At 40.8% G+C, this 26,974-nt stretch overlaps 1 protein-coding gene across 3 annotated transcripts; it reads right to left on the bottom strand.

Moving 5' to 3' along the window:
- Positions 1-10,056: 10,056 nt before the first annotated feature.
- scara3 (scavenger receptor class A, member 3) lies at positions 10,057-25,070 on the bottom strand. 3 transcript variants are annotated; one of them, XM_063902763.1, is made up of 12 exons: positions 24,591-25,070; positions 17,424-17,459; positions 16,981-17,022; positions 16,296-16,415; positions 14,748-14,828; positions 14,172-14,290; positions 13,807-14,051; positions 13,002-13,221; positions 12,694-12,782; positions 12,193-12,385; positions 11,872-12,049; positions 10,057-11,773 (listed from the first exon to the last, which is right to left on the bottom strand). In XM_063902763.1, exons 1-12 carry the CDS (start codon positions 24,595-24,597, stop codon positions 11,283-11,285), a joined length of 1,821 nt encoding a protein of 606 aa, XP_063758833.1. In that variant the 5' UTR covers positions 24,598-25,070; the 3' UTR covers positions 10,057-11,282. The 3 variants fall into 3 exon arrangements, with proteins under 3 accessions (XP_063758833.1, XP_063758834.1, XP_063758835.1); XM_063902764.1 differs by lacking the exon at positions 17,424-17,459; XM_063902765.1 differs by lacking the exons at positions 16,981-17,022; positions 17,424-17,459.
- Positions 25,071-26,974: the final 1,904 nt, after the last annotated feature.

Below are 26,974 nucleotides of genomic sequence, written 5' to 3'. Positions count from 1 at the left end.
TCTCTGGATGTTGCTAACGGTCCAGATTCTAATCGGTGGTCTCTGACATGAATGATTGCATACTACAGATTACATCTCACCACTGAAAACAAGACCTGCCAAAACAACACATTGGTCCAATAAGATAAGGACTAAATAAGGACTTTGAAATCACGTTCTTAATTGTTTAAACAAACATTCAAGAATGTTGTAATGATATAACTTGGGCGTCAAATGGTAATACCACATATCCACCCAGTTCACTGCTTCAATCAAGGATTCATTAAAGAAATATAAAAGTGATACATTTAAAAAGTCTATTTGTCTGAGTCATGAGGTTCCTGGAACTAGAGAAATAAATCTTGTCTTTTTACTATTCAAAACATCCTATCATTTCCTGTCAATACATACTAATAATGGTGTCTCAAAAGTGAAGCTACTTGGTGGAATTACTTACTTTTCAACCGCGGCGTTGAGTTAAGGGATTCTTAAAGCGCTGAAACAAAAGCCGACCACAAATCCTGTTTCCATGAAAAATGTCATAAACAACTCATTTCAAAAAAGAGTCAACGTGCTTTTCACTGCGGCGGTTGCTGGCGTCCTCCACATCAAGTTCAAATCAATTTTCATCTAAAGTTTATGATCAGAAGAGTTGCAGCTAACACACACCGGGTGATATTCTGCAGTGACATCCCGTGAGATCATTGTGTATTTTCAGCATGTGTGTTCCTGCTGTTTAATCTAGCAGCCACCGTGTGTGTGTGTGTGTGTGTGTGTGTGTGTGTGTGTGTGTGTGTGTGTGTGTGTGTGTGTGTGTGTGTGTGTGAGATTTGCATAACATTTTTAGGATTTTGTGGTTATTTAGGGTAAAAGAGTTGGAGATAAAACAGCTCAGACCCCCTATTTACTTATTTCACTCTTGTAAAATTAAATCAAACACATTGATTTCAATCTGGTAAATAAATAAAGACCACGGTGGAGTTGTTTGAAAAATATTCCACAATCTGTTTTCACTCATCTGTTTGCTCTGATGTTGTTGCAGCAATTGAATGTTGACACGAAACGTGTAGCGAAAATCTATTTCATTGCAAAAAACAGCCGAAAACTGCCTCCTTCGACCCTCTTGACTTCCATATATGGGTAGAAATATGATCTCCTTTGTGTGTCAGACATATATTGTACACCTCCAAAATTAATGACACTGGAATGCTCATTTATTTCTTCTTCTCTAAAGCAAAATCAAGCTTCTTTGGGTCAAGCTGAGGCCACAAAACGTTGGACAACATTTCCTTTAATCCTTGAGGAGCATCAGTTCAATTCAAGGAAGTGTCAGCGGCTCTACTCGTGACTTCTCAGCAGGCTCCGGGGGTAAACAGGCGCTCTCGATCAATCACAGACACAAATATCTGAACGGTTTCCAAATGCTAATGGGAGCCAGGTCTGCTGAGGCCTGGAGGAGCACTTCCTGTGCATACACAAGAGGAATGTTTGGAGAGGGAATTAAAGAAGATGTTTGAATATGAAGAGGCAAAATGTGATTTGTGATGTAACATGAAGCATTACCAGCAGGAAAGGGCTCAGTTTATGATATTAGCCTCTCTGCCAGTGGAAATTCATCATCCTGAAGAACACACGCTTATTATGGATCTAAATACTATGAGCTCTTAAGGATCTAGAAACTTTAGACCTAGGTACCCTAAAAACATTTCCACAAAAGAGGGATCCATCTTGTGTCTTTGTTTTCTGTTTACATGAGTGAATGAGTAAAGAGTGTGTGTGTGGGTGGTTGTTCTGCGTGTGCCTACATGTTTACGTTTGTTATAGGCTTTAACATTATAAACATCCCATAATTATCTCTGATTGCCCTAAAGACCCCCTGACTTCTTCAAACCCACCGTGGTACAGCTGCCATTAAAATGTTTAAGGTGACATTTACAGCTTTGCAACAAGTGTGGCGATATAAATAAAACTGAAGCTGTTCTGCAGTTTGAGTTAACAGCAGCATGTTGTTAGAAAAGCATACTAAATTCAACCATGATCAGTAAGGTTTAGAAACCAAAAAGCCCTAAAGACCAGTTTCTTGCTGACACTATCTGCTGAATGAGGTGTGCATTTAGTAAAGAAGGATCAGAGTGCAGCTCTCGGCCTCTGTTGAACCTCAGTGAAAGAAAAGAAGGGCACCCAGCTGCTCCCGATTCATAATTAGGAGCCCTACCCCACGCCTTGTGCAACAGGTGATCTGATTTACCCACAATCACTCAGGGGAACTGTGACGCTTATTAAAGAATGACAAAGTTAAATTCAAATGAAGGTATTACATTTAAACATGTTCAGTAGCCTACCAATGAATAGCCTAAGAAACTCTTGTCTAAATTGCCTTGGTTTTAACATTTTGACAGTTAAATCAGCACTGGTATGAAAATTGTTATTTTTTTGGAAAACATATGAAGACTTTTTGGTTGTTCTTTTCATGCATGTGTGGAAATTAGCAGAGGTTAGGGGGATAAACCATCAGATATATTCTCCGAGGTCGCCAAGACTCATTACGTCACATTATTTTGAATTACCTCGTTAGGCACACACTGATTTTGTTTTCCTCTCATTTCCATTCCCCACGTGTCCAATAGAAAACCAAGTGTGTCGCTGGCAGTGTTTATTTTGAATGTGTAAGGGCGGTATTACAGTATGGAAGAACACAGATGTATGGCAGCGTATGGATCCTGGTTACATAACATAGGGAAAAGGGTTATTTAAATCTGTAATGGCAAACATCCCTCCTCTGGCAGAGCTGCTGCGCTGAGTGAACGAGGCCCTGCTTCGCTTGAAATAAAACAGAGAGCCGAGTTAAGTGATGTGAGCAGCTGCACCTCTATTATTCTAAACACATGGAGGGAAATGAGGGAGGATTTTATTCTGCAGCTCTGAATGAGGGTCAACCAAGGGTCTGTACAGGGTCATCTGTTGGGTGCAGATTAATAGAAACACATCCATCCTTTAGGTGCATTAATCTCCAAATATTAGAAATAGTCCCAAAACAGAAGAGTAGTAGATTTTGTAAAACTAAAACAGGGAGCTAAAAGAGGCTGATGAAAAAGGCTGTGTTTTCAGCTTGGTTTGTTTTACTTTTCATTGCCAGGATAACGGGAAAATGACTGGACGTATTTTCGTGAAATCCGGGAACAGGATGTAGCATGTTCTAAGGAAAAACACATAACATTTTAAAGCGGAATAAAAATGATGTAGTGACGCTGAACACGACACTTTAAAAACCAACTTGAACACAACATAGTGGATCAGAGGGAAAAGTGTTATTGCTAAAACATGGAAAAAGATGGTGACATTCAATTTGAGTCTTTTGACCATTCATCGATGAGCACCAGAATTTGAAAATGATCAGAAGTATTTGTGACAGAAAGTTTATAGACGATGGCAAAGTAGAAGAGAAATATGTTATTATTTAAAACCAAATGATTGTCAAGAAACTGTCAGGGCTCATCCTCTCGGTTACCACAGCTGTCTGCCATGTGGGCGTTGCATGACTCTTACAAAACAAGAGAATAGAAGGGAGAAAAAAAACCACCAACCCACAACAAGACCACCATCATATCGCTGCTAGATCTCAATGATGATTTCCAGAACCAAAAGCTTAAAGCTATTATAATCAAACTGGTTGTTTGGTAAAGCTTGAAAACAAACAAACGTCAAACGTAGTTCATAAACACAACAGCTCATGTTGTAAAGGGTAGAAAGGATGACCAATTTACACGATAAAGACAAAATCCCTTGAGTTCTTTTCAGACCGAAAGAAACAACAAAGCCTCCTAAACCACATTAAGATTTTTCAAAAATAGACGGTTTGACTGCTTATTTTAACAATGGTAAAAAAGAATAAGACAAAATACCACGGCTCAGTGTTGTTGCAATACTCTACGTCTAAGATAGCCATGTTTCTGTTGTTGATGAAACATCTCTTTTATTTGGATAAATCAGCCTAATGTGTTGTGTAATGTTTGGATTTATGCCTCTGGGGGCGGTGGTGGCAAAGTGTTGTGTAATGTTTGGATTTATGCCTCTGGGGCATTACTCATTACATTTTTAATAACTGGGATCAAGCATTTAATTGGAATTAGCCTTAATAAAATAAGCAATTAAAAAAGTGAACAAGTCCTGTGACAGTTTCTGGAGCCACTGCTTTACTCTCTGGATCAATGTGCCAAAAATAAAACGAAGGAAAACAGGTCAGCAAAATGTCCTCTGGCCGGTGGGTGCAGAATTATCTTCCTCACTGGGCTGCACTCTTCACTCCAAACTCCAAACACATGGTTATAATAATACAAGACCTCATTTTTACCCTGCCACCATGCAAAGCAAACAAACATATAATACCTTAATTTAGGCTCTGAATTAAATGCTAGGTCATTTAAGTCCTCTCAGAGCAGGCCAACCTCAGATAGTCGAGTAGGAGCCGGGCCGGGCCTCAAGGTTAACAGGTGTGTGATGAGAAGATTGCAAGTATTTATTTTGATAACCTTTTCTGGTACTAGGTGTTTTTTCTTTCACCAGTTATCATCATATTGACTCTATCTTTCCCCTATATTGCATTTATAGTCATAAAACCACCCAGTGAAATGTGGCTAAAGTAAAGAGACCTGACGTAATTTACCTGAGTTCAGTGAGACAAAACCAGGCATGCCATTTTTTCCTTTCCTACTTTATGTAAAGAGAAATTCCAAGGCTAATTGCTAATCCAGTTCTAAAGCATATTCTTATACTCTTGACAGGGGATGTCATGCTGATGTAGCACACACATGTAGCACACAAAAGGAGGAAAACACAGTGTTTTGTAGATGAGGGTTGGCGCCTTGGTTGAATGACCGGAGGAATGACACGATGCTGATTAGACTACATTGCCAGTTTGCAATTTATGGGTAACTGGGTCTCTTGCCACTCTGTAAATGTGGCATCTACCCGAACAGATGGGAGTTCATGTATCTCGACGTCTCTCCAGTAAGATATTTTGGGTAACTCATTGTGTAAGTGAACTTCTTCTTCACTCGCGGATGCTTGATTTCCTCCGGTTTCATGCAAACTGCAATAGAAACAACACCAATATGCCCAGCTGCTAGGCATGGATTCCCTGAACAATGGGTGGCTGTACTCACACATTGGCTCAACTTGATATTTCACAGACCTAATACTAGAAATTTGGCACGGTAAAAGTCTGTTGGACGTCCACTCCGAATGATTCTGGCATTGAAGGTAATGTCTGGGTTAGGGTTTATTCCAGGGTTCTGTGCATGTGTGAAAGGAGCTTGAGTCTTGAAAAATGTTAATAAGCATACAAGTATTTCTTCAAAAACAGACAAAAGGATTTTTCTTTCTGTCAACTTGACACATCTGCTATGCTCTAACGTGATAAAATAGGCACCATAACTTCTCCTGTTCTCCAAACTTCAAGGGAAAACTTGCATCGTAAAGTAAACAGTAAACAAAGACAGGGTTCAGACTGTTCCTCCATCGCCTGTCGTGACTCTGCAGACGCTTTCGTGCCCGGAGTGAGTCCTCACTCTCCTCGTTGCAGTCACTGCCAACAGAAATACTTACATAAGCTGCGTGACTTAAGGTTCAAAAGGTCTGTCCGGGACCTTTTTTCCAAGTCAATGTCTTAAAAAACAAAACTATGGAACAGTTATACCGGTGTGCAGCCAACCTTTGGATGACAGCAGTACAAAACAAGTTTCATTTGGGTCAAAGTTCATTTTGGGAGGCACTGCTGAATGATACTATTTTGTCTCTTTCATAACATTTCTTTGTTTTGGATGTCATAAATATCTTACACATTTGATCAGAAAACACAGTGTCAGATAAGTACAATGCAACCTTCACCAAATTCTGCATGTTTTTAAGACTACTATGTCGTTTTTGTACCGGACAAAGGTATCTCTGGTATAATTGGTATAAAGATCTCCTGCAGCTTGATTGGATACTGTTGGTTCACTCAAAACGGATCTGTATAATTGCTTGGAATGAAAAGCCTTGACGCTTGAAGTGGATTTGGGAAATAAAAACAAACCATGAATTGATTTGCAGCACATTCTTATTAGTTTAGGGGCAGTTATCCTTTTCAAGTGAAAAGGCTCAAGTCTAAGTGAGGTCACACGTCGTTGATGTCCGAAATCAAGTGGAGTTGCAAGACTTTTTGGATTTTGTCAAGTGTAAAGTCATCGGATTTGAGACTCCAGTCTGACCCGGGTCCAAGTCATGTACTTTGAGTCCACACCACAGCTGTAGGGTGGAAGGACTTCAGACTCACAATCTCACGATTTCAATCATAGTCTTACATTCTTTATTTATTCTCTGAGTTAGTTGCTGACTCACTGCGCACATTGCAGCAGGTGTGCTCTCTCTCTCTCTCTCTCCCACACACACACTCATGGTTACCTGAGCCATAGTGAAAGGCCAAGGGTGTTTTTACAGCTGTCTACGTAATGAGCTCTTTGGGGGTCTGTCAAGTCAACGGTTAGCTAACGTCTCAAATTATATGTGTGTTTGTGTATATGTAAGAGTGTGTGTGTTCATATGTGTTGGTCCAGGTTAGGTAATGTCTCTCTGCGTACCACCTCGCTCTCCTGACAGATTCAATGTTCTCATGACTGAAATTACACAACCTGACGTGGCAATCAATGTGACAGACAGCTGCAAGAAAGCATGAAATATAAATGTTATTCAATTATTCTCAGAGTTACTTTTCTGCATTAAGAGATCTGTACATTTTACAATTATAGAACAGGGATGAAGGGAAAAAGGGGTGTTAACACTGCAGGGGTTGAGGGTTCAAATGCCACTGCTGTCGTTCTTAATAAAAATGTAAGCAGTTATTGACATTCAAGAATTAACATTAGTAAGGAATTCCTTTTGAGAGGTTATGAATAGGGGGGGCGAAGCATGTGAAGAGTCACACACATTTGCTTCCTGTTAATCACATAAGTCAGCAAAATGATAACTTCATAAAACATTGAAGCAACAAAGGTCTCTTTTCAATTTTTGGTCCAATAACATCACATTCCAGGCATGGACGTTTTTTATAATATGGTGTGGCCGCCACTTGCCTTCAAAGTCTGGTGCTGCGATATATGCAATGTGCAATATATACTTGGCTGCTATACCTCAGAACGGTTTGGGAGGTCTATTTTTGTGTATTTTGTAAATTGTGTGATTCTTGTATATATGTTTGTATCTTGGGTGTGATATTAAGCTGTCTTTGGCTCTTTCTGCTTTACAAATTTCTGTGGGACGAATAAAGATATTCTGATTCTGATTCTGTTCATGGAGGCCTACAGTGGCAGCTAACTAGCTTACTTAGCTAACGTAGCTAAGCGAAGGATATGCCTGTATTTTAGCTACACTGCATTGATCCAGTGTTGGTTGTTTGTTTAGCTCATTTGAAAACAGCAAGCTGGCTGGTATCACGTATAAAGTATACAGGGACATTACAGATAGTTACGTTTACATTTTTTAAATTGAATGTCACGTCCCTGCCGACCTCCAAAGGTAGTGAATGCTTCTTTGTACAGTTATTTGTCAAATGAGATCCAACACTAACTGAAAATCTCATCTCACCCAAGTGCAGGTCATATACAGTCTATAATGAGGTATGACGTCAGCTCGTGAGTCAGCAGAAAGCTGCCTTGGTCCTGCGGGTGCAGCTATTACTCCATTACAGTACGTGACAGCTACTCAATCCACTTCACAGCCAATCAGCCTTACAGTGTTCATGTGGACATAGGGAGAGAGGTGTTACATCCTGGTCATTAATGACTCTGAGAAAAATAAATGATGATGTTAGAGCTTTCAGCCTGTTGCTAGGCCTCTAGGGTGAGAAAATCACTCAAAGCGATGAAATATATTCCACCTGGGAAAGTCAGAGCTGGCTCCAGAAAAGCACATCTGGTCTTTGGGTTTATGCTGGCTCGGACTGGTGTTTTTCACCACAGCTATAGCACACCATACACTATTCCCGCGTCTTACTTCACTTCCTTGGACTCTCTTTGTCCCGGTTCGTGTTGGATTTGCTCATGTTTTAACCTCAATCGCAGCTGTAGTTTTACAGTACTACCTTCAGGTTGATTAAACCTTCTCAAAACACAATAAAAACATGGCTGCATTCCTGATTTACCCAGAAGATGACACTATAGAGGTTTTCACCTTGATGGACATTCGTGGGTTTTTTTTCTCACAGATTAGAGATGTTGAGCCACTATAATAAGGAGAAAACAGTAATTACCCACCTCCAGAAATCCCCCTCACCGACCTCAGGCAATTTGAAGTTCTCAAATACACCTTGTTTGTAAGCATGTGGTGTACACGTCAAACCCAAATTAACAAGTGATTCCTGCCAATGTAAACAGGACCTGGTTCCCTTAGCCCCCGTATTACTCAAGGGAACCTCAGTTTGATGGGGCGCTGACAATCTGAAACATAAATAACTGTGTTGTTGTAACTGATATGATCTGGATGGAGGCTGGAAAAGATTAAATACTTTTTACTTCAATCAATCAAGAATTGTACATTGTGTACAAATGTAGAATCTACAACAAGCTGACAAACGTACAGCTGTTGTAAAAAGTATTTGTACTTTGGCAAATGTTGTTAGCATACAGTTACCCATGTACAGCCCTTTTGTCTTTGACTCTGAGTAACATTAATTACTAATCCTCTGCACCAGCACCAGTTTCAGCCACACCATGCCAGGTGAAGGGGATTAGTTATTAGAGTTACTCAGAGACAAAGGCAGACAATGCTTTAAAAACATGCAATAAAAACCTCATAATAGAAATAAAATCATGCTCTCAAAAATCTATCTATGAATGGAAATGGAGATTGGTGTTTGGCCGTGTGTTTCAATTGGGAACGGTTAATATATCCCTTGTTTTCAGCTAATATTGGCCATGTTTTGTGCTGTCCGGAGAAAAACCCCATATGAATGTACAGTATATCCAGGAAGACATCTCCAGAAACTGAGTTATGAGTCAAGGGAGCTTTATCAGATTTTTCCATTTTCACACAGCTTTTCTGTTGCCATTCTTCAAAAGTATTCCCTTTGTCAAACACAAGTCATACCTTTGGAGTTTTAGTGAATTTAAAGTCTGTTCATCCTCTTCATACGTACCATAAATCCTTTCTTACTTCCGTTGTCTCTTTGCTTTCTGAATGTTTCTCTCTTGTGTCTGCACGTCGTGACATCTGTTATACTTTGCCCTGTCCACCAATTGATTCATGGCTCCCCATGTGGAAATAGTTTGACTGCAGGAGGTCCCACTCTCCATAATAGGGGAAATTAAACCAGTCAAATTGAAGGAAATCTGACGTGTAAATAAAGCATTTAAATTCAGACCCATAAATATCTTATCCTGGATTGTATATAAGCCATATATTCCTGCTTCATAGATCAGAAACAGCAGCAATTCTACGCTCCAGCTTCAGGTTTCAGAGGTGAAAACGCGAGTGATTTAGAGCAAATGTTGCGTGCTTATAACTAATGGTTATGAGGACCGCAGGAATAAGGGCTTTGGGTGGATTCTTTAAGGAAGTTTTTGTTGGAGATCAGGTTCCTAACATCCCACAAAAGCATGTTTCAGCCCTGAGAAAGAGAGGGTTATGTGAAAATATCAAGTCAGCAGATCAGCGCAGCCTGCTTCATGCACATAAGCCTGGGTCAGACATTAATGTTGGCTGATTGTCACATTAAAACACATTTCAAAAGTATTCAAAGAAGATAAACTATTGCTTTGGCATAAAACTGATGATCTTAGGCATTAAAATGTATTGTTTTGTATCCTTAACTCTTATTTTTGGACCACTGTTAAATTCTAACTGTGAAGTACAAAATGTTAATGGTATGGCAAATGTTAAGACAACAGGGCAAATCTAGACAATCGAATATCTTTAAGTCAGTGGAAGCTTACCTCAAAAATCCAATGGGAGGGGTTTGACATGTGTTTTGAGTTAATGTCCACTCCCCTTCCCTCACAGGGCAACAATGGCACGCTGAAGTACAGTAGGACACGGACTAAGAACGAGTTAAAAAAAAAGCTTTATTGAAGTTCGATGCAAGCCAGTCGCATTTCATTACAACACACAGGTTTGCGAAAAAAGTAAGTTTCCCTTTTGAAGGAGGTTTTTTATGTGATATAAAAGGTTATTTATGTTTGTTTCATAAGATCTAAAAACCCTCTTTGGTCTCTCCTCTGCTTTCTTAAGTGTTACTTTCAACATTGATGCTTTTAGTGTTATTACTTGACATTATTATGCATTTTTGTATTGAATGAGTGATCTGCCTAGCCTTCATACCAAAAAGTGTCAACATACGTCGAAGAGAGAGCTACTTTCTTCCTTCTTACGGCAACAATAGAAGCAGATGTTGCACACAATGTAAAATAAAGGCCATCAGAGCGCAAATTCAGAAGCCATGAAAATCTAAAACTTTACTTCTTCAATCACTGATCATAAAATAACAGATTTGTGCAGAAGAGGAAAGAAACTCCTTCAGAGTACCTGCTCTGAAATGCCAAAAGATAAGAAAACCTTAAAAGTCACAATAAGAACCAGTAAAGTGCCGGGAATAGAAGAGCCCAAACGGGATTGTAAGCCTTTGAGTAGCTTGGATGGGAAACACCACCACTTTAGTGTAAGTCTTTGGTTAACAGCTCTATTTATTACGCCCAATGAGGTTTCGTTGGTTTGACAACAACCTCAAACACTTTCAATCAAGTACATTCAACCAGGCAAGACTTCAATATAGATGTGTTTTTCATTATCATCAATCTTAGGATGTAAAACTAGTTTTTAATTCTGGTAAAACTGCATGCTATGTCATCATAATGTATATGGACAGAGCTTGTCGTATTCTTTAGCTTCCAGGACAATGACAAAGAAATAAAGAGACCCATGTGTTGCATGAAAGCAGTTTCCTCCAGCATATGACCATTTTCATTTTCTGTTCAAACGTTTCTGGCTTCAGGTCCTCTTCTTCCTCACTTCTCAACAACAGTTCAGTTCTGTTTTCTCTTATCTACACCGTCCTCTTGGTTCCTTTCATGTGGCCATGTCATTAAATCAGGGGATTGCCTCTCTTAAAGCGCAATTCCACATCTGAACGGTTGCATTTGTTCATAAAGTTCTCGATAGTTCTTGTTAATCCCATAGAAAAGCATTATTGCGTCCGTGGTCACAACAGATGATTTTCCTTCCTCTGGTTAATGAGTCTTCTTTGTATCGGACAAATCACCTCTGGGTCCATCTTCCTACTGTCTCTTGGGCCCAGTGGCTGGCGTCACGGCCCCTTGCTGGGTGTTGACTCGGGTATGAGGGTATGACAAGCCTGGAGGCCCAGGGGTTCCCGGTGGTCCAGGCGGCCCTACTGGCCCTGGTTTTCCCCGTGCTCCTGGTGGCCCAATGATGCCCGGTAGTCCTGCCTGACCCTGGATCCCTGAAAAACCTGTGTTTCCATTGGCGCCGTCAAAACCCTGTAGGCCAGGGTCACCTTTCTGGCCCTTCTCCCCACGTGGTCCAGGCGGGCCAATAGGCCCTTTAGCTCCTTTGTATCCTACCGCCCCTCTGTTTCCACTGGGGCCTGTTTCACCTGGAGCTCCTTTGGGCCCAAGAGAACCCTTTTCTCCGGAGGTTCCCCGGGTTCCTAATGGGCCTCGGTCACCTTTACTCCCAGTCAGTCCCATTGGTCCTTTTGAACCCGACTCACCGCGATTCCCTTTTGGCCCAGGTAGTCCAGGAGCACCTGTTGAGGGAGGTAGGTGAGATAAAGTGAAAAAGTAAAGTAAACATTTCAAGGGGCTGACACCCTAAACATTTCATATATGACAACCCCTACCATACCTTTTATTATAGTGAAGTTCTTTATGAGCTGGGTATGGTGCACATCCACCAGCTTCATCTCCTCCATCACCATGGACAGATTCCTGACATCCACATCCAGACGGACATTCAACAAAATGTTTTGCTGTCTCAGTGTGTCGGCCAACTGGAGGAGTAACAACACTGTGTTGTTGAGGTTCTGGACAAAAGAGACAGGAGGCGTAAGATGTGAGGGGGGAGAAAGATGCAAAGGACAAAAAAACACGGGAAGACTTCATCTGTTAATGTTTTCTGTGTAGGCATACATGAGGAAGGAAGAAAGAACTCTTCAATGTGTCCTACCTGTAGATCTTCAGAGTGTCTGCCCATGCGGCTCTGGCAAGACGAGCTCTCGATGTTGATGTACTTGTACATGCTCTGGACGTGGCTGACGGTGGCGTTGATGCTGGAGGAGATTGTGTCGATCTCCATGGAGATGGAGTTCAGACGACCATCCAAAGCAGAGAAACGCTCACCTGTCCGGTTCTCATAGTACCTAAAGAGAAGGGGTTGCAGAGTGCAGGTCAGTTTTTACAGTTCCTGAATGACAATACTCTAAGCGGAGCTAAGGTTATACTTGGATAGCACATATTTAATTCAAATTAGCAATGCTAACGATAGCAGCCGTGGCAATTAGCAATCGTTTTGTTTTCTTTATTATGCTGGAGGCAAATGGTTTGTTTTTGTCAACTGAATAAAAAGGAAAAACCTGGATGTTTAGAAGTTAATAATCAGGCATAAAAAGAAATACAACTAAGTCAATTCGATGCCATCTCACATGTACATGTATGAAATGCGTGTTACCGGGAATGATAGTGCAGGTCATGCAAGTTCTCCTCGTGTTCATCCATGAAAGAGGTAACATTGTCAAGCTGCATCTGAAGGTTCATCACCTGAAATGGAAATATACATAGTGGTGAACTATCAAGACAACAGGTATAAATAGAGGAAGTTTTATGTTTGTGTTAACTGGGATGAACCATAATAGTCTGTCTCTAATTTAAAACCCAACTTTATAAACCTATTCATAAAGCAACAGGATTACAGGGGCCTCTTTCAGGACTTTCTTCCCCTTTTTTTTAAATTAAAACTAAAACACAAACGACACCCACCTGCTGGGTGAGGTCGTAGAACACCTCGGTGTACATGGCGATTCTCTGTTGATCTGCTACGATGTTGTTTTGAAGGAAGCGCATCATCTGTGTGGTGCTGCTCGTGTTGGATTTCATTGCGCTCAGAACTCGGCTGTAGTTCTGCCAGTCAGTGGTCAACTTCTGGAGGACCAGCGTCTCCTCATCTGCTTTTCTCTGCAAGGCATCGATCCACAGCGTACTGGAGAGCACAGGAAATCAAAGACGTTATGACACTATTATTACAACCAGATAATGAGACATTTTTGGGGTAAATCAAACTTTAGCTATCTATATATCTATCTCTATATGTTAATATTTCAAAACAATAAAGCAACAAAACATGGATGATACTCCCTTGGTCCCGTTCTAGTAGTTTAAATCAGCATTATGGGTTCCAGCTGGAGTCCCCAGTTATTATTCTTTCTATACTTTGCCTTCACAAACAACGATTTGCTTGTCAGAAAAATGCAGTGGTGGCTTTGACTCTGTCAGCCACTGATTTCCCACTTGGCCAGGTCACTCAAAGGTCATCAACACATTGTTTACATGAAGCTAACGAGACGTGATAATCATCTAGCATGGGGGGTTGATAAAATCATATGAATACTCTAAAAGTGTTTATGTTATTAATGGAAACGGTGGTGAAATATAGTCTGGATGAAGACATGAAGTTGACAAAAATGGCTAAAATAGGATATAAAATTGAGATGAAAAAAGACACACTGAAGATGAATATTAGACAGCGTTTTTGGTCATCTCTCTCTTTTCCCTATCCTTCATTCACCTGAGCGCCACCGTCGTGTTGACTTGCTGCGAAGTGGCTTTGATCTCGTACTGATCCTCCGCCAGCGTCTTCATTTTCTCCTCAGTTTCCTCAATCACTTCCTTCCAGCCCTCCACTCGTTCCAGGTATCTTTCCAGCGACTGGTTGAGGAGTTTGATTGACATGAGGTGGTTCTGCATGTCGCGTGTCAGCCGGCTGCTGGTGGTCTTTAGTGTTGTCTGGGTCTGGGAGGCCCCGTCCAGGACCTGGAGGAACCAAAGGGATGGATATACATAATTATTTATTTGGCAAAAATGGTTGAACAAAACATGAGCTTTGAAAAGGAAGCCTTTGTCTGTTAGAGCTTGTTGTGTGGTCTACAGTACCTGCTCCTGTCCTAGAATCATTTTCTGGATTTCTTCAAACTCCTTCTTCAGTCGGCTGATCTCCTCGCTGTAGAGCGTCACATCCAGACAGCCTGAACAGTTAGAGGTGGAGCTCAGATCTGAGTTTGAGGTAAAGAAAGAAATGATCAGAAAGAAATAAAGAAAGTCAGGCAGGATAGAAAAGGGTTTTTGAAAATAACTCTATTAGTTGTTCAGAAAAATGGAAATTTCAACACTAAGAATAAGATCAAAAATTGCTACTCAATGGACCTTGTGGGGCGGTTGTCACAAATGATTTTCTGAACAAGGAATTCAAGGTTATTTGTATTTTGAAAACACACAAAGAAAACAAAACACCTTTTAGCACTAGAAAACAGCCAATTCAAGCTCTTTTAGTGCTGTAAATTATGTCCAATGTTGTAGGAATGTATGGAATTCCCAATGCAAGTAGAAAAGTAAACTAAATTCCCAGAAAAGTACAAAATAAACTCTGTGGGAGGGTGATTTCCCAATGAAATGTGTTTTCCTGTATGGTTTTAAGGTCTATGAAGTACCCTAATAATAAAGCTCCTTTACCATCTATTCCTTGCTGAGCCCTGGTGATCTTGTTGTGGTAGACGGACTCCTCCTCAGACAGGTTGTCAACCTTCCTAAACACTGGAAACACAAAGATGATTGAGTTATTGGAAGGAAAATTGTTCTGGTTTTGTAAAATGACATACTCTTATTCCCAAATTAAGGGTTTATGTTTCAGTCAATCGGGATTAAAATCATTAGCTTTAAACTGAAAACGATTACTGCATGCTGAGGAGTAGATACAGAAAGGCTCAGCAGTATTTCCGTGTTGACAGGACATAGGAAATATTTAAAGTAGTAAAAACAGGAAGTTGTAATATAAACCGTGACACTAAGTTTTCATTAGCTAAGAACCCAAACACTGAAGACTGATGCTTTAGCCAGCTGCCCAGGTCCTGCTTTCCCCACATATTTCCCAAGAGAGCAACAATTATTTAGTGAGTGTGAGTTTGTATAATGTGTGTTTGCAGACCTTTTCAGCATCCTAAACCCTGACTCAGGGGATTAATAAAGTCCTGTTCCAATTGTATGTTTGCATAATGCTCCCACATGCATTCTGCACATACCGCCTGCTCTACTGCATTAGCTGCTGTGACAGGGACGCTGAGCATGGCTCTTTCAATTATTACAACAATTCAACACCATTTGTTTTTTATTGTTGTGGATGTGATGCACGGCGAAGTGTATTTCACGCCAAACCATCTGCGTTCCTTCATTTGTTACTAAAGAACATTTTTTTTATAAAACAGATGTTGAGCAGGGAACAGAAAATCAAAGGTTATTTTTCCTCTGTTGTTCCTCGTGCATATGCACAGCTGGGAGGAGCAGCCAAGTTAAATATTGTTTCTGTTTATACTCAAGCTTCCAGGGCTTTGTGTCAACTTCTAGCACCGCCGTACGAGACCAAACATAAACTAAGCCATGTTTCTGTGTATAAAGCGTTCTATAAAAAGATGGGATTCTGTGTATGTGGTATGCATGTTTGAATGTGTGTCGACAGAGCTAGCTTGATAGAGCCAGCCATTTGCATTTGAAACACCCATGATGCGCCTACAGTAAGTTTCTGTACCTGCATAGTTTCTTCGTGCATGGGTGGGACTTTACATCACTCTCACCATGCCTCACTCTCGCTCTCTGCTCTTGAAATCCCCAAAACAGTAGTAAAAGATTAAGATTTACGACTGTCAGACCCAATAAAATGTGATGTTAATGTAACAACCATCTGTTGGTGCTGAGCAGCTGTCCGGTTAACCACGGTAGACCACACTCATTTGATCAATGGGCGTTAAATGGACTGTGTTTAATTAATGCACACGTACAGCACATAGAGAAGTGTGACCTTTTTCCATTACCTTTTTCTTCTCACTAATTGTGTCAGCATTATCTGAGTATTACCTAAATAACCGCAAGGCTGTTGACTGCATAAAAATTGACTGCCTGAGTGTCTCTGAGGAGGAGACAAGGGATGATATATGGGGTATGGGGGGCTTCAGGACTTTTACATCACAGGCTTCATTGACTGCAACGTGAGTGTAAAAGAAAGCTCACCGAGCGATGCCAGCACTGCCACAGTGATGATGAGGAATGCGACAAACCCGTAGAGGACTTTGACAGCCAGCTGGAGAGAGTGGCCCTGCTGACACCTCAGACAGCCGCCTCTGCTACGACCTGCAAGAACAATCGAGGATTATAAACAGACATCAATATGTGTGACTGAATAAGTAAATGCAAACAAAAATGTCAACATCTGATTTGTTAATTCAACGTCATCAAAGAGAAGTTACACATTGCTGTTCATGTACAACTGACGACCTCCGAACCAAAAGTTTCATTAACATTTCATTTACAATCATAGAAAAACCTTCAAAAAGGACTTTAATCCACTGCTGCTGACTCATATTTATATTGTAATGTATATGAAATGAGTACTAATGATAGCAGCGCTCATTTCAGAAGCTTAGTTAGTAGTTTAATCTTTAACAATGCAGGATATTTTAGTGTCTGTTAGCATAGTGGCCACTATAGTTTTTAAATGAACTTAGTTGATGCATTAGTGCTTACTGATATGTAATACAGTATTTGCATTGCATAACCAGGCAAACTCTGGTATTTATATACATGTCATGCATGTATACATACAGTATGTGTGTACACAGCATGTCATTGGTGGAAAAGAACATATCACAGATGACATTATTTGTTGTCGTTAGACTTGTGTGTACGTGGCCTTCACCTCTGAATGAAGGCATTTCCTCCTCTCCATTGAAATCCTCCTCTGAAAACAAGACAAGGACCAAATGTAAACATAACATAACATGTTGTACTAGTGACCAAATACCCCAGCAGTCCTGGTATGCACAAGCTTTAATATCTTTAGCCATTTTGATCAGTCAAAAAAGCCTGGGACTCTTTGGAACTGCAATTCTGTAATCCAATTTTAGACAGGATCTTTAATATCATAATCCAGATCATATCCATAAAGTGAACTCCTCTTATAGGCGCAGAGTACTGGTCTGCTGAATAGGCATATGGGGGAAAAAGCGTTATGATTGCCTCATCATAGTCCCTCCTTTAATCATTGATTTATGATCCAATCAGTAAAGCCTCGTGGCAATCATGCTGAATGTGCTGATCAACATTCATGTTTCTTAGACTATAGAAAACCTTGATAATTACCTTTGAAAAGCTGGTTCTCGTATCCACCATAGCTGTCTGCCAAAAAAAAGATAAAAGGAGACAGAAAACAGACATTTCACGGACTGAAACCAATTCTGCTGGAGCCACCAACAACTTTTATTATTCCCGTCATAAATCATGAAAAGCCAGCTGCCTAACAATCCCCCCCACCCCCCCAGTCCCCATCTCTGGAGTCTGCATTGTACTGGGCATGGTCAGTGTGAAGCTGCTTTCTCAGCCCAATAAAAAGAAAAGTTTTTGTTCTGCTCGAATGTTTTCTCTGCTCACTCGGGAGAAACTCAGACCCACAGTGGTGCAAAGTATGAGAACCGTTGTTGGTTTTGTGCGCCGATGCTGGTGGGAGTATTGTGTGTCTGACGAGGTTGTCATCATGCACTCTGGGCTGAAATAAGAAGCATGACGTCCACAGAACATAACCAGGTGGCTTAATAAAACACATTGAGTTGCGTTCAACATCCTGTTTTCATAACTGGATCGAACAGCAATGGATTTTGTACAACACGTCATTAACTGTACACCACCAAAACTGGTATCCAACCCCCCCACACCTGAGGCACTTAACACTCAGTGGAGCAGCTGGGAGGCTGTTTCTAGTGGAAAAGTGCAGGGAAACACATTCAAACACACTCATTAACAGGAGAAAAGAGGTTTGGCAGGTGGCTGACAAGCTGAAGGGAGACAGTTGGATTCTGGTCATGGTGACACGTCGGTACTGCCAATACAGCTGGCCCAAAAGAAAACATTGTTTCATTACATAATGTATGCGTGCACATGTTACTCCAGACCTGACTTTGCACTGTTGTTTCTGATCTTATGAATGTGGAAAAAGTGTGTTGACTGAGTCTAGACATTTCAATGAATTCTCTACTATATATATATATCGTCGGAATCAAATACTCACCATTTGTTAGCTTTAAGGTGGTTCTGAAAGGTTTAGCTGAATGGTTTAAGCTGCTCATTCACCAGCTGACTAACAACATCCAATCATATTCATAAAGGAACCACTGGCCTTTATAATGCACTTCCTATTTTGGTGAAACATATGGCTAAATAGTCAAATATATACAGTAATATATGTATACGGATCCAGCTACAAGCTTTTAGCCCGCCAGAGCCAATGAGTGTTCGGTGCTCTTTGAACGAATACGTCGGTGGAGACAACGTAAGAAGATGTTATTCTCAGTGTAAGAGATGGAATGCTTTTTAGCAGATGCACTAAGTGTTGCTGCCTTTAAACCTCTCTTTCTTTCTTTTAGTTTTATAACATTTTCAAGCCAATATCACATTTTTCAAAGTGTTATCTGGAACCAAAGCGTCTGCTGTGAATCAATATCTGCGGTTAACCACATAATCAGCTCCACGCGAAGAAGAGTGTGGCCTTTCATCTGGAGAGAAGACGAGATGCCTGAAGAGAATAAAACCGGGAGCAGCTGCAGTCACTGTCTGATCAAGAAGTGTCAAAAGCATAAATTCCCATAAATTAAGTTGTTTTTTTCTAACAGATACAAACATATCTTTCCTTTCTACATCAGACTATTTTAAAGTAACCTAAGTGTGTATTTGTGTTCATCCAAAAGGAGAACTGTCTCCAGTCTGTGTAGCGTTATGGGATTAAATAATAGTTTACATTTGGCTTTAACCAAATAAAGAAAACACATGATATAATCTCCTAAAACAATGTCAGTGAAGTTTAGATAGAAAAGAGAACACTCAGCCGGCAGACGACGCAGAGGAGGTGGATGTTTATGTCAGCGAAGGAAAAGCTGAGGTCACAAAACACTGAGGCTGACATAATGATGGAGGGAGGAGTAATGGACGGTCAACTCTAACAAACCTCTACTGATCACCTTAGTGTCTTTAAGACATTTGGAAAAGTAACTGCTTTAAACCTACAAGCAATAGTTACAGTGGAGTAAGAGAAGTGAGGGTAGTAGTAGGATCTCCAACCATCATTATTCTGGGTTCAAGTGGAGAGTCCTCCGGTCCCATATGGTCTGAATCCTGTTTCAGAAACTTTCCCACCCTGATTAAAACGCACTTCTGGGAGGAAACTGAATACTTGTAGTTTTTGGGGTTTCTGAGGCATGAAAAGAAAGGGTCAGATTAAAATGTTTGAATGTCAGCACATTATTTGTTTCTGAAGCTGAAATTCCACAATATCTCCATCAGTATCCACCCTCAAATATCTGTCGAGCTCCTCGGTTACGTGTCTCCTCTTTCACCTCCCTCCCTATTTTTCTCTCTCTCTCTCATGTTTTCCCTGCAGAAGAAAAACTAATGTCTCGTTAGTGAGGAAGTCGACCTGTCCAACACTCACAGAGCAGAACTGAGCGGACCTGACAGCACCGGCCCCTACCGGGTCACAACTATACAGTCAGGCAATGGCTGAACACTTTGGAAAGACTGGAATTGTAGTTGACCACTCTTTCATTGTCAAATGCAACAAAGATTTCGGTTTTTTAACTACTTACAACTACAAACTACTTTGCTGGTTCACCAAATTGTGTTCTTTTAATATTTGCTTATGTTCTTCTGAGCTTCTGTGTAAATTCACCTCTTCAGGGCTTTAAAAACAAGTCAGTAAATATGCAATTATTAAGTCACAAGCAGGCAAGTAGCTATATGCTTTGCAACATGTCTGTATATAAAGGGCTCTCTGATATGATGCCACTGTTGACAGGAATAAACAGCATTGGTTTGTGCCCTAGGGGTTAAAATAAGGACATTTTGGACAGAATGTTGCAGCATTAAGAAGCTTTAATTAAGTTAATACACAATAAGGTGCACTTTTGCATGAAAGACCAGACAGGTGGTTTTTCCAGACAGTGAGGCAGACTGAGGATGGAAACGTGTGGTTGCAGTTTGAGTACACAATGCAGCCAGTGTGCACGTGTGCTCTGAGAAGAACTAAATATAGTGTACGGATGTGAATCTGAAGACAAGCTAGACACAATATGTTAAACCTTATCCAACAAAACTCAACTTTTATTTTCAAAAGGATGGTCGACCAAATTTGTAGATTTTGAAAATAGTATTTTTTTCTGTTTCCTTGCTTGATCCAGGACAAGTACGTTTCCTCATAGCAACCTCGTCTTGTGGCAGACTGGGATTTTTAGTCTGTAAACTGTACTTAATGTTGCTGGCTCAGCTGGTGTACAGTGGACCAGCTGCCACACCTATGAAAATATCAAGCGTCGCACACAGGATATGGGATGGACAAGTTACAGGTTAGTTTACAGAGCTTTTATAAACACTTCTGATTGTTTCTAATCAGTTCCACATGGATTCCTGTACAGGTGAATGTGAGTATCAATTACAGTAAGCGAAAGCAAACTTTACAAAGTACAAAAAAAGGGAAATATCAGGATGTTGTTCTTCACCCACTCAGCTCCCTCCCTCTGCTCTTTCACCATTGGACCTATGGTGCTGTCGCCAGGCCTGTACTTGAGTCAGCTAACCTTCAGCACCACTTCATGTCTGTGGTTCCTCTGTGGTGATTCCTCTTAGGGGGATTTTGGACTTTCCAAACTCTTTCCCCACCCTTTCCCTCCCTTCTTTCTCCCTCTGGACTTAACTTTTGCCAGGGGATTGTGTAATACTTGGAGGGTAACATGCCCTTTAACCCCACTTCAGGGTGGGATTTGAATTACAAATAAAGATGCCCTCTTTTAAACATGCCTTTATTATTTGACAGAGTTAATTTTACCAGAAAAATCCCCCTCAAAACCTCAGCAATTCCCAGCTTTAAGTGAAGCCAGGAGTCCCGAGATGGGCCCTGCTCCAGATTAGAGTGGAGGTCTTGACCACAACTCATAAAGCCAAATGAGTCCCTCTCCAAACCTCTGTTGACATCCAAGTCATTTAGGTGCCCTGCGACTGGAATGTGTGGTCTCCTCCCAAAAACTTTAACGCCTGGTATGCATTGCTTCAGACTGCGAGGCTGAAGTTATTTACAAGGCATGACAAGATCTTTTTATTGTGGTCAGGCAGTGAAACGAGAGATTTTCAGAGTCAAGATCCCATAAACGCATCATGTTTTCTCAGGACCAAAACCGCTCGGGACAGCCTTGCAGAGACACAGAGACATGCCTTGTTAAGTTTACACGGCTTTGAGGCCAAAGGGCGTGTTCAATATTCTCTGATGCTTTATTTGTAGGCCTCTCACTATTTTTACTTGCCCTCTTATTTCACATGATCGCCTCCTATAGGGACTTTTCTACAGACACATAATGGAGATAAAAAAATCTGATAAAACTTTCCAAAAGGAACATAAAAAAGGGCTTAACGGACTAAAGGTAAGTGGATACTTAAATTAAGAATGTGGACACGTTTTGCACCAGATTTCCGGGCCAAGTTATTACGTGTTCTCTTAAATAATGTTTGACCATTAGTTAATAGAAAGGAGTTGCACCCCACACACGTTACTATGTAAACTAAGATGTTAATTGTCAATAAAAACATACCCCTGCTAACTACCAAGTGCTATCTAACAGAAACGTATTGACAGCTAGCATGCTCATTTATTACCTTTTGAGATTGATGAGGTAATGGATCAACATGCAGTTAAATAATGACGTAAAGTTTATTTCAAGTTAGCATAATCAGGTATTTTCTTATCAATCTTAACCGTGCAAATACTGGCCAGTCACTATATGAGTCACATGAACAGTATTGCTCATTAGATGCATCTCAAACATACTGAAACTTGCAGGTATCTGCCCTGTGATTTGGATCTGCTTCAAAATTCAAGGGGTTTCTAACCCTAATTTTCTAGTAGGGTAGTTTTTATGTAATCCTGCAAACAAACAGACAATCTAAATAACAAACTTAACCAAAAACAATCTCCTTTATGGGGGTAACAAAAAGCTGCTACTACTAACCACTGCCTTCTCAATATATGTGGCCAGTTGCTGCAGTTTCAACCTTTTTTTTACGCGCTGGAGCTGGTGCAAAAATAGGAAGAACTAAAGCAAAGACGTTTCAGATAATTATTCCAAGATGGCAAAAATAAATGGAAAAAGTGCACACTGTAAACAGAAAATCACCTCAATAGGACATTCTTCTTGTCCTCCTTTTATCCAAATTCAAAATGACTTTGAATGTATAATGCTGCCACAGCAAATGTGGAATAAAAAACTGAATGTCTCTTTCTGCACCTCCCTTTCTCCTCTCTGCTCACTCTTTCCTTTTCCCTTGCCAGCCATACACCTGCCTCACCTCCTCTGACTCCCCCTTCTCCCCTGACCTGTATGAGAAATGTATGAGGCAGCATGTTTAGTTCTGGTCGAGCGGGGCTGGAAACCACATTCACAGACCTCCTGTACTGTTTGGCTGAGGAGAGAACTGTATATGTTCTCGGGAGTTAATTTGCTGCATCGACTCGTAGTTCAAGGCAGCTTCTCTCCTCGACACTCGCCTGGAGCAGAGACAAAAGTGCTTACTTTAACTTTAGTCTGATTTGATTTACTTTTATTTTTACTCATAAGCTGTCCAGGATTGCCTGTAGGTGTTTATGTAAAATAAGTCTAAATCGTTATACACTCTGAAAACCTAAATCCAAGAAGCCACATCAGAGAAAATGACTAAACCATATTGAATAACACTATAACACCCACTACATGGCAAACGAACTAAATGTGAAGCTCAGCATTTGGTGTTCACAAAACCACTTCACACAAAAGAGCAATGTAATACTTATAACTAAGTGGCTGTTTTTTGAAATATTGCTAGGATATTAGCAGTAGCAGTGATAGCCACTATGACGGTTAATAAAGACCTTCTCAGTGTTTCCTGCTTTCATATCTTTTACAGCACAAAGGATGTTAGGTGAATCATCGATGGCAGATTGAATCATTTACATTTTCCTTGATTTCCAACAGAGGTAGCCACAAGTTACTTCTTATTACTGCTGTCAATGTTTGCAGCTAGAGAGACAACGTTTGTTGGCAGTTTTAATCGGTTGTAGCTTATTATGCTCGTTGAAAGAAGGCAGTTTTCCTCTTAGTTTTTCATTTTTCCATCTTACGTGTTTATAAAGGACTTTAAATAAACCTGGTGTTCCCAAAGATGCTAAAAGACAGAGTCCAAAGTCGAGGTGGCTATACCTGTAGGAGCTAACACTCAAGGAAACAGCTTTGCTTCTTTGCTAGGTAGGTGTGGTATAATGAGCCTGACCGGGAAAGATCAGATTTTGTTAACACTGCCTGTCTGTTAGCTTATGTGTTCAGCATGTGTTTTCACATATAACACCACAGAAGAAATAACGAGGTTGGTGTTGCTGCAGTGTAAATAAAACAGTTTTAATTGTTTAGCTATAATTGAATAATTGCAGTTTGGGTGAGAGCTTTATAGCATTATGGTCAATAAAACAGAGCCACCACCGAAACTGAAATGTCATCAAAACTAAACCTAATGAAACAGAAACCTCCAAGTTTTAAAAATGGGAAGATTATTGTAAGATTTCACTTATCAACAAAACTAAATACAGGAAATAGGGAATTATATGCAGATTTCAGTTTGTAATGTCAGCACTTCCTAACACCTTTTGAAGCTGCTACCCTACATGTGGGATTTATTCCTGCCCCTCTCCCTCCTTCCCACTGTATCCTCCCATTTCTGTCAGCCTTTCACTTCTCTTACTGTAAAACCATGTACCAGACCCGGCCCTCTTCAAAGGTTAGGGCAGCTCTCCTTTCATGCCATGTTATGAGAAAGCTCAAGTTTAAATGTTATGTTTTCACTCCTTCTCCTTAAAGCGGGATATTAAGTCAATCTGTGGTAGATTGGCGGGGCTATAGAACCTTTTATGCTTTATGAAACAGGGCTGTGGTGTGCACGCACACACATTTACAGATTTAAAGCTGACTGATCAAAGTCTAACATCCAAGAACAACAAACCCTGGTCTTTCTCAGGATCCACGCTGCCAAGTTTCAGAACAGATGAGAAGCATATGTAGGCACTGGTGCCCTGTGCAGGTGTCTGCCTGCGTGCCCCAATAACAGATACTGTTCCTGTCTACATTTAAGTGTGTTTTTCACACTGAAAAATGCACCCAGGTATAGGTAAGACTTGTTTTTTTAGCACTAATAGAGTGAAAAGATGGAATTTTCAGGTGCTCCAGAAAGAAATCACAGAAATGACTGTACCTTTCATGATTCCTCTCTCAAGAATCCCTTTTAAACAACTTGTGGTTGAGTTTGCTGATGCTCAATGTGATGGTTGTGATGTTGCAGTCATCCAGGAACAACAAAGGCAGTCAGCAATGTACCTTCGAGGTGCCAGCTAACTCATTCGTACGTTTTCCAAAGAAAGAAGAACGCCCAAAAGTCCCGAAAAGTTTTACTTCCACATGTTTGAAACTGGTGAACAACAAGCAAACAACTCAGGATTCAGCCACATAGAGGATTATTCCATATGGGCAAAAAAAAAAAGGCACCGTTGCAGCCTGATTTGTAGAATATTTCAAAAATGGTTTTAAATGTATTAGTTCAGAAGGAAACTGCCCAGAGCTCCTCTCAAGCGTTGAACATGTGCGTCTGCCTGCAGCTTTCTGGCATCATCCCTCTCCCATCCAGAGCCTGAGGAAACTAAACCTCCTCAGACAGAAACCATGTGCAACTTGAGAGAGGGAGGGAGGAAATGGAGCATGAGGGGATGAAGAGAAAGAAGAAGGGTGGTGAGAAAGAGAGAGAGAGAGAGAGAGAGAGAGAGAGAGAGAGAGAGAGAGAGAGAGAGAGAGAGATGGGAGGTGGAACAAAGAAACTGGAAAATGAGCGAGGGAGGGACTGGAAAAGGGACAGGGTGAAAAAAAGAACAGGGAGGGAGGGAGGGAGGGAGGGTCCATGTGTTTTTCTGAAAGTCAGTTTTGTGGCTAAGGCTAATTGCTAACAAATGTTTAACATTGTGGTGTGAGAGCACCTTCAGTGGCCTTGGCCTGCAAGACAGAAAAACAGTTTCTCTGAACACACACCTACACCTACACACACTCCTACAAACACACACATGTCAAAGCTATAATCCCTTTCTGGCACCAGCTCGCAGTCTTCTCAGCTTGCTCACGCTAACCTCCACTATAAGTGTATGAGACTTAACAGCAGGTGTAATAATCTCACCGACACACACATCCGGCCTTCCAGCTGACGAGGCGGCTCCAGTGGCTGTCTGGCATGGTTGATTCTCACCTCTTTAATTTCCTCCCCTGCCTCTGCAAAAAAACAGAAGGTGTGTCTATTATTCTAGTGGGTTATAATATTCATACTCATACAAAAAAATGTGACCACTCAGTGGCTGTGTATTTTTGCACAGACATCAGAAGAGGTGGTAAGTAACAGTAGCAATACAACCATGTAGAAATACTCAAACACAGGTTAAAGGCATGCATTCAAATGTTCCCCTCAGTTAAAGTACAAAAAGGTATCAGAGAGTACAAGTATTAATTATGTTAAACGACATGATATAAATTATCTGATCTGATTGTAATCGTCATTAGACACACATCAACTTACTGTTGCAGCTGGTAAAGGGTGGAGCTCATGTTAATTAAGCGACATTAAAGAGGGCCTATTAAGCTTTTGGGGGTTTTCCCTTTCCTGTAGTGCGTCTGAAATGTTAATGTTCTGCAAAGGCTAAAATCCCAAAGTTCTCACACACTCCCCTCTGCCTGAAACACCTCCATTGGATTCTTTTGTAAACTTCCATAACATTGTGACATCATTATGTAACACTCATGCTTCGTTTGGCTAGAGCTCCAAAACCTTGTACTTAATAGGCTAAGGGGCCTCTCTAAGCGGTTGACCAATCTCAACAGAGCTAACCAATCAAAGCAGACTGGGCTTTGTTTCAGACAGAGGGTGAAAGAGGTGCTGCAGTACAGGCAGTATGAGAAACATAAAGAGCTTTTTGAATATGAAAGCATGGAGACATCATCAACGTCACAGTAGAGGCACAGAATAACCTTAAAATGAGCAAAATAGGGCCTCTTTAAACAGTCTCTTCATCAGGTAAATGACAAACATGACAAAACAAATGGTCATACAATAATTAAAGCTATTCAGATAAACACTTTTCAGCCAAAAAAAAGCCAAATTGTTCTGCATTAAAGCTTAGGGCATGAAGCCCTTTTGCTGATGACTTCTACATCCATGGCTTTGAAGCCACATCCTTCTGGTTCCCGTATTTTCCTTGACAAGTTATTTTGGCTTTTGATGCTTCAGTTTGAACAAATGAGGATCTTATGAGGTAATTTAATGACCAACATCAGTCAGCAGGACTTTGATCTTGAAGCCACCAGAATGTGGAGTTTCTTAATCAGCTCAGTTCATGCACATTCCAACACACTTATACCCATGAAGCTACCCAGAAACACCATTTCCCCGAAATTGATACCAGAATCGTCCAATGTTTGAAGTTCATCTGTTAGCTACGGGTCGCTCACTTCCACCAATGGGACCAATCAAGCCTGCTGGTAATTATGTTTTGTGTTGGAAGCCAGCGGAGCAGCTCGTTCCGAGCTCTCGCGTGTGTATGACGA

Source organism: Eleginops maclovinus, chromosome 15 (genome assembly GCF_036324505.1).
Source record: "Eleginops maclovinus isolate JMC-PN-2008 ecotype Puerto Natales chromosome 15, JC_Emac_rtc_rv5, whole genome shotgun sequence".
Taxonomy (NCBI): Eukaryota; Metazoa; Chordata; class Actinopteri; order Perciformes; family Eleginopidae; genus Eleginops; species Eleginops maclovinus.
Note: the sequence above shows the minus strand (reverse complement) of the source record. Positions and strands in the feature narration are given on the sequence as shown.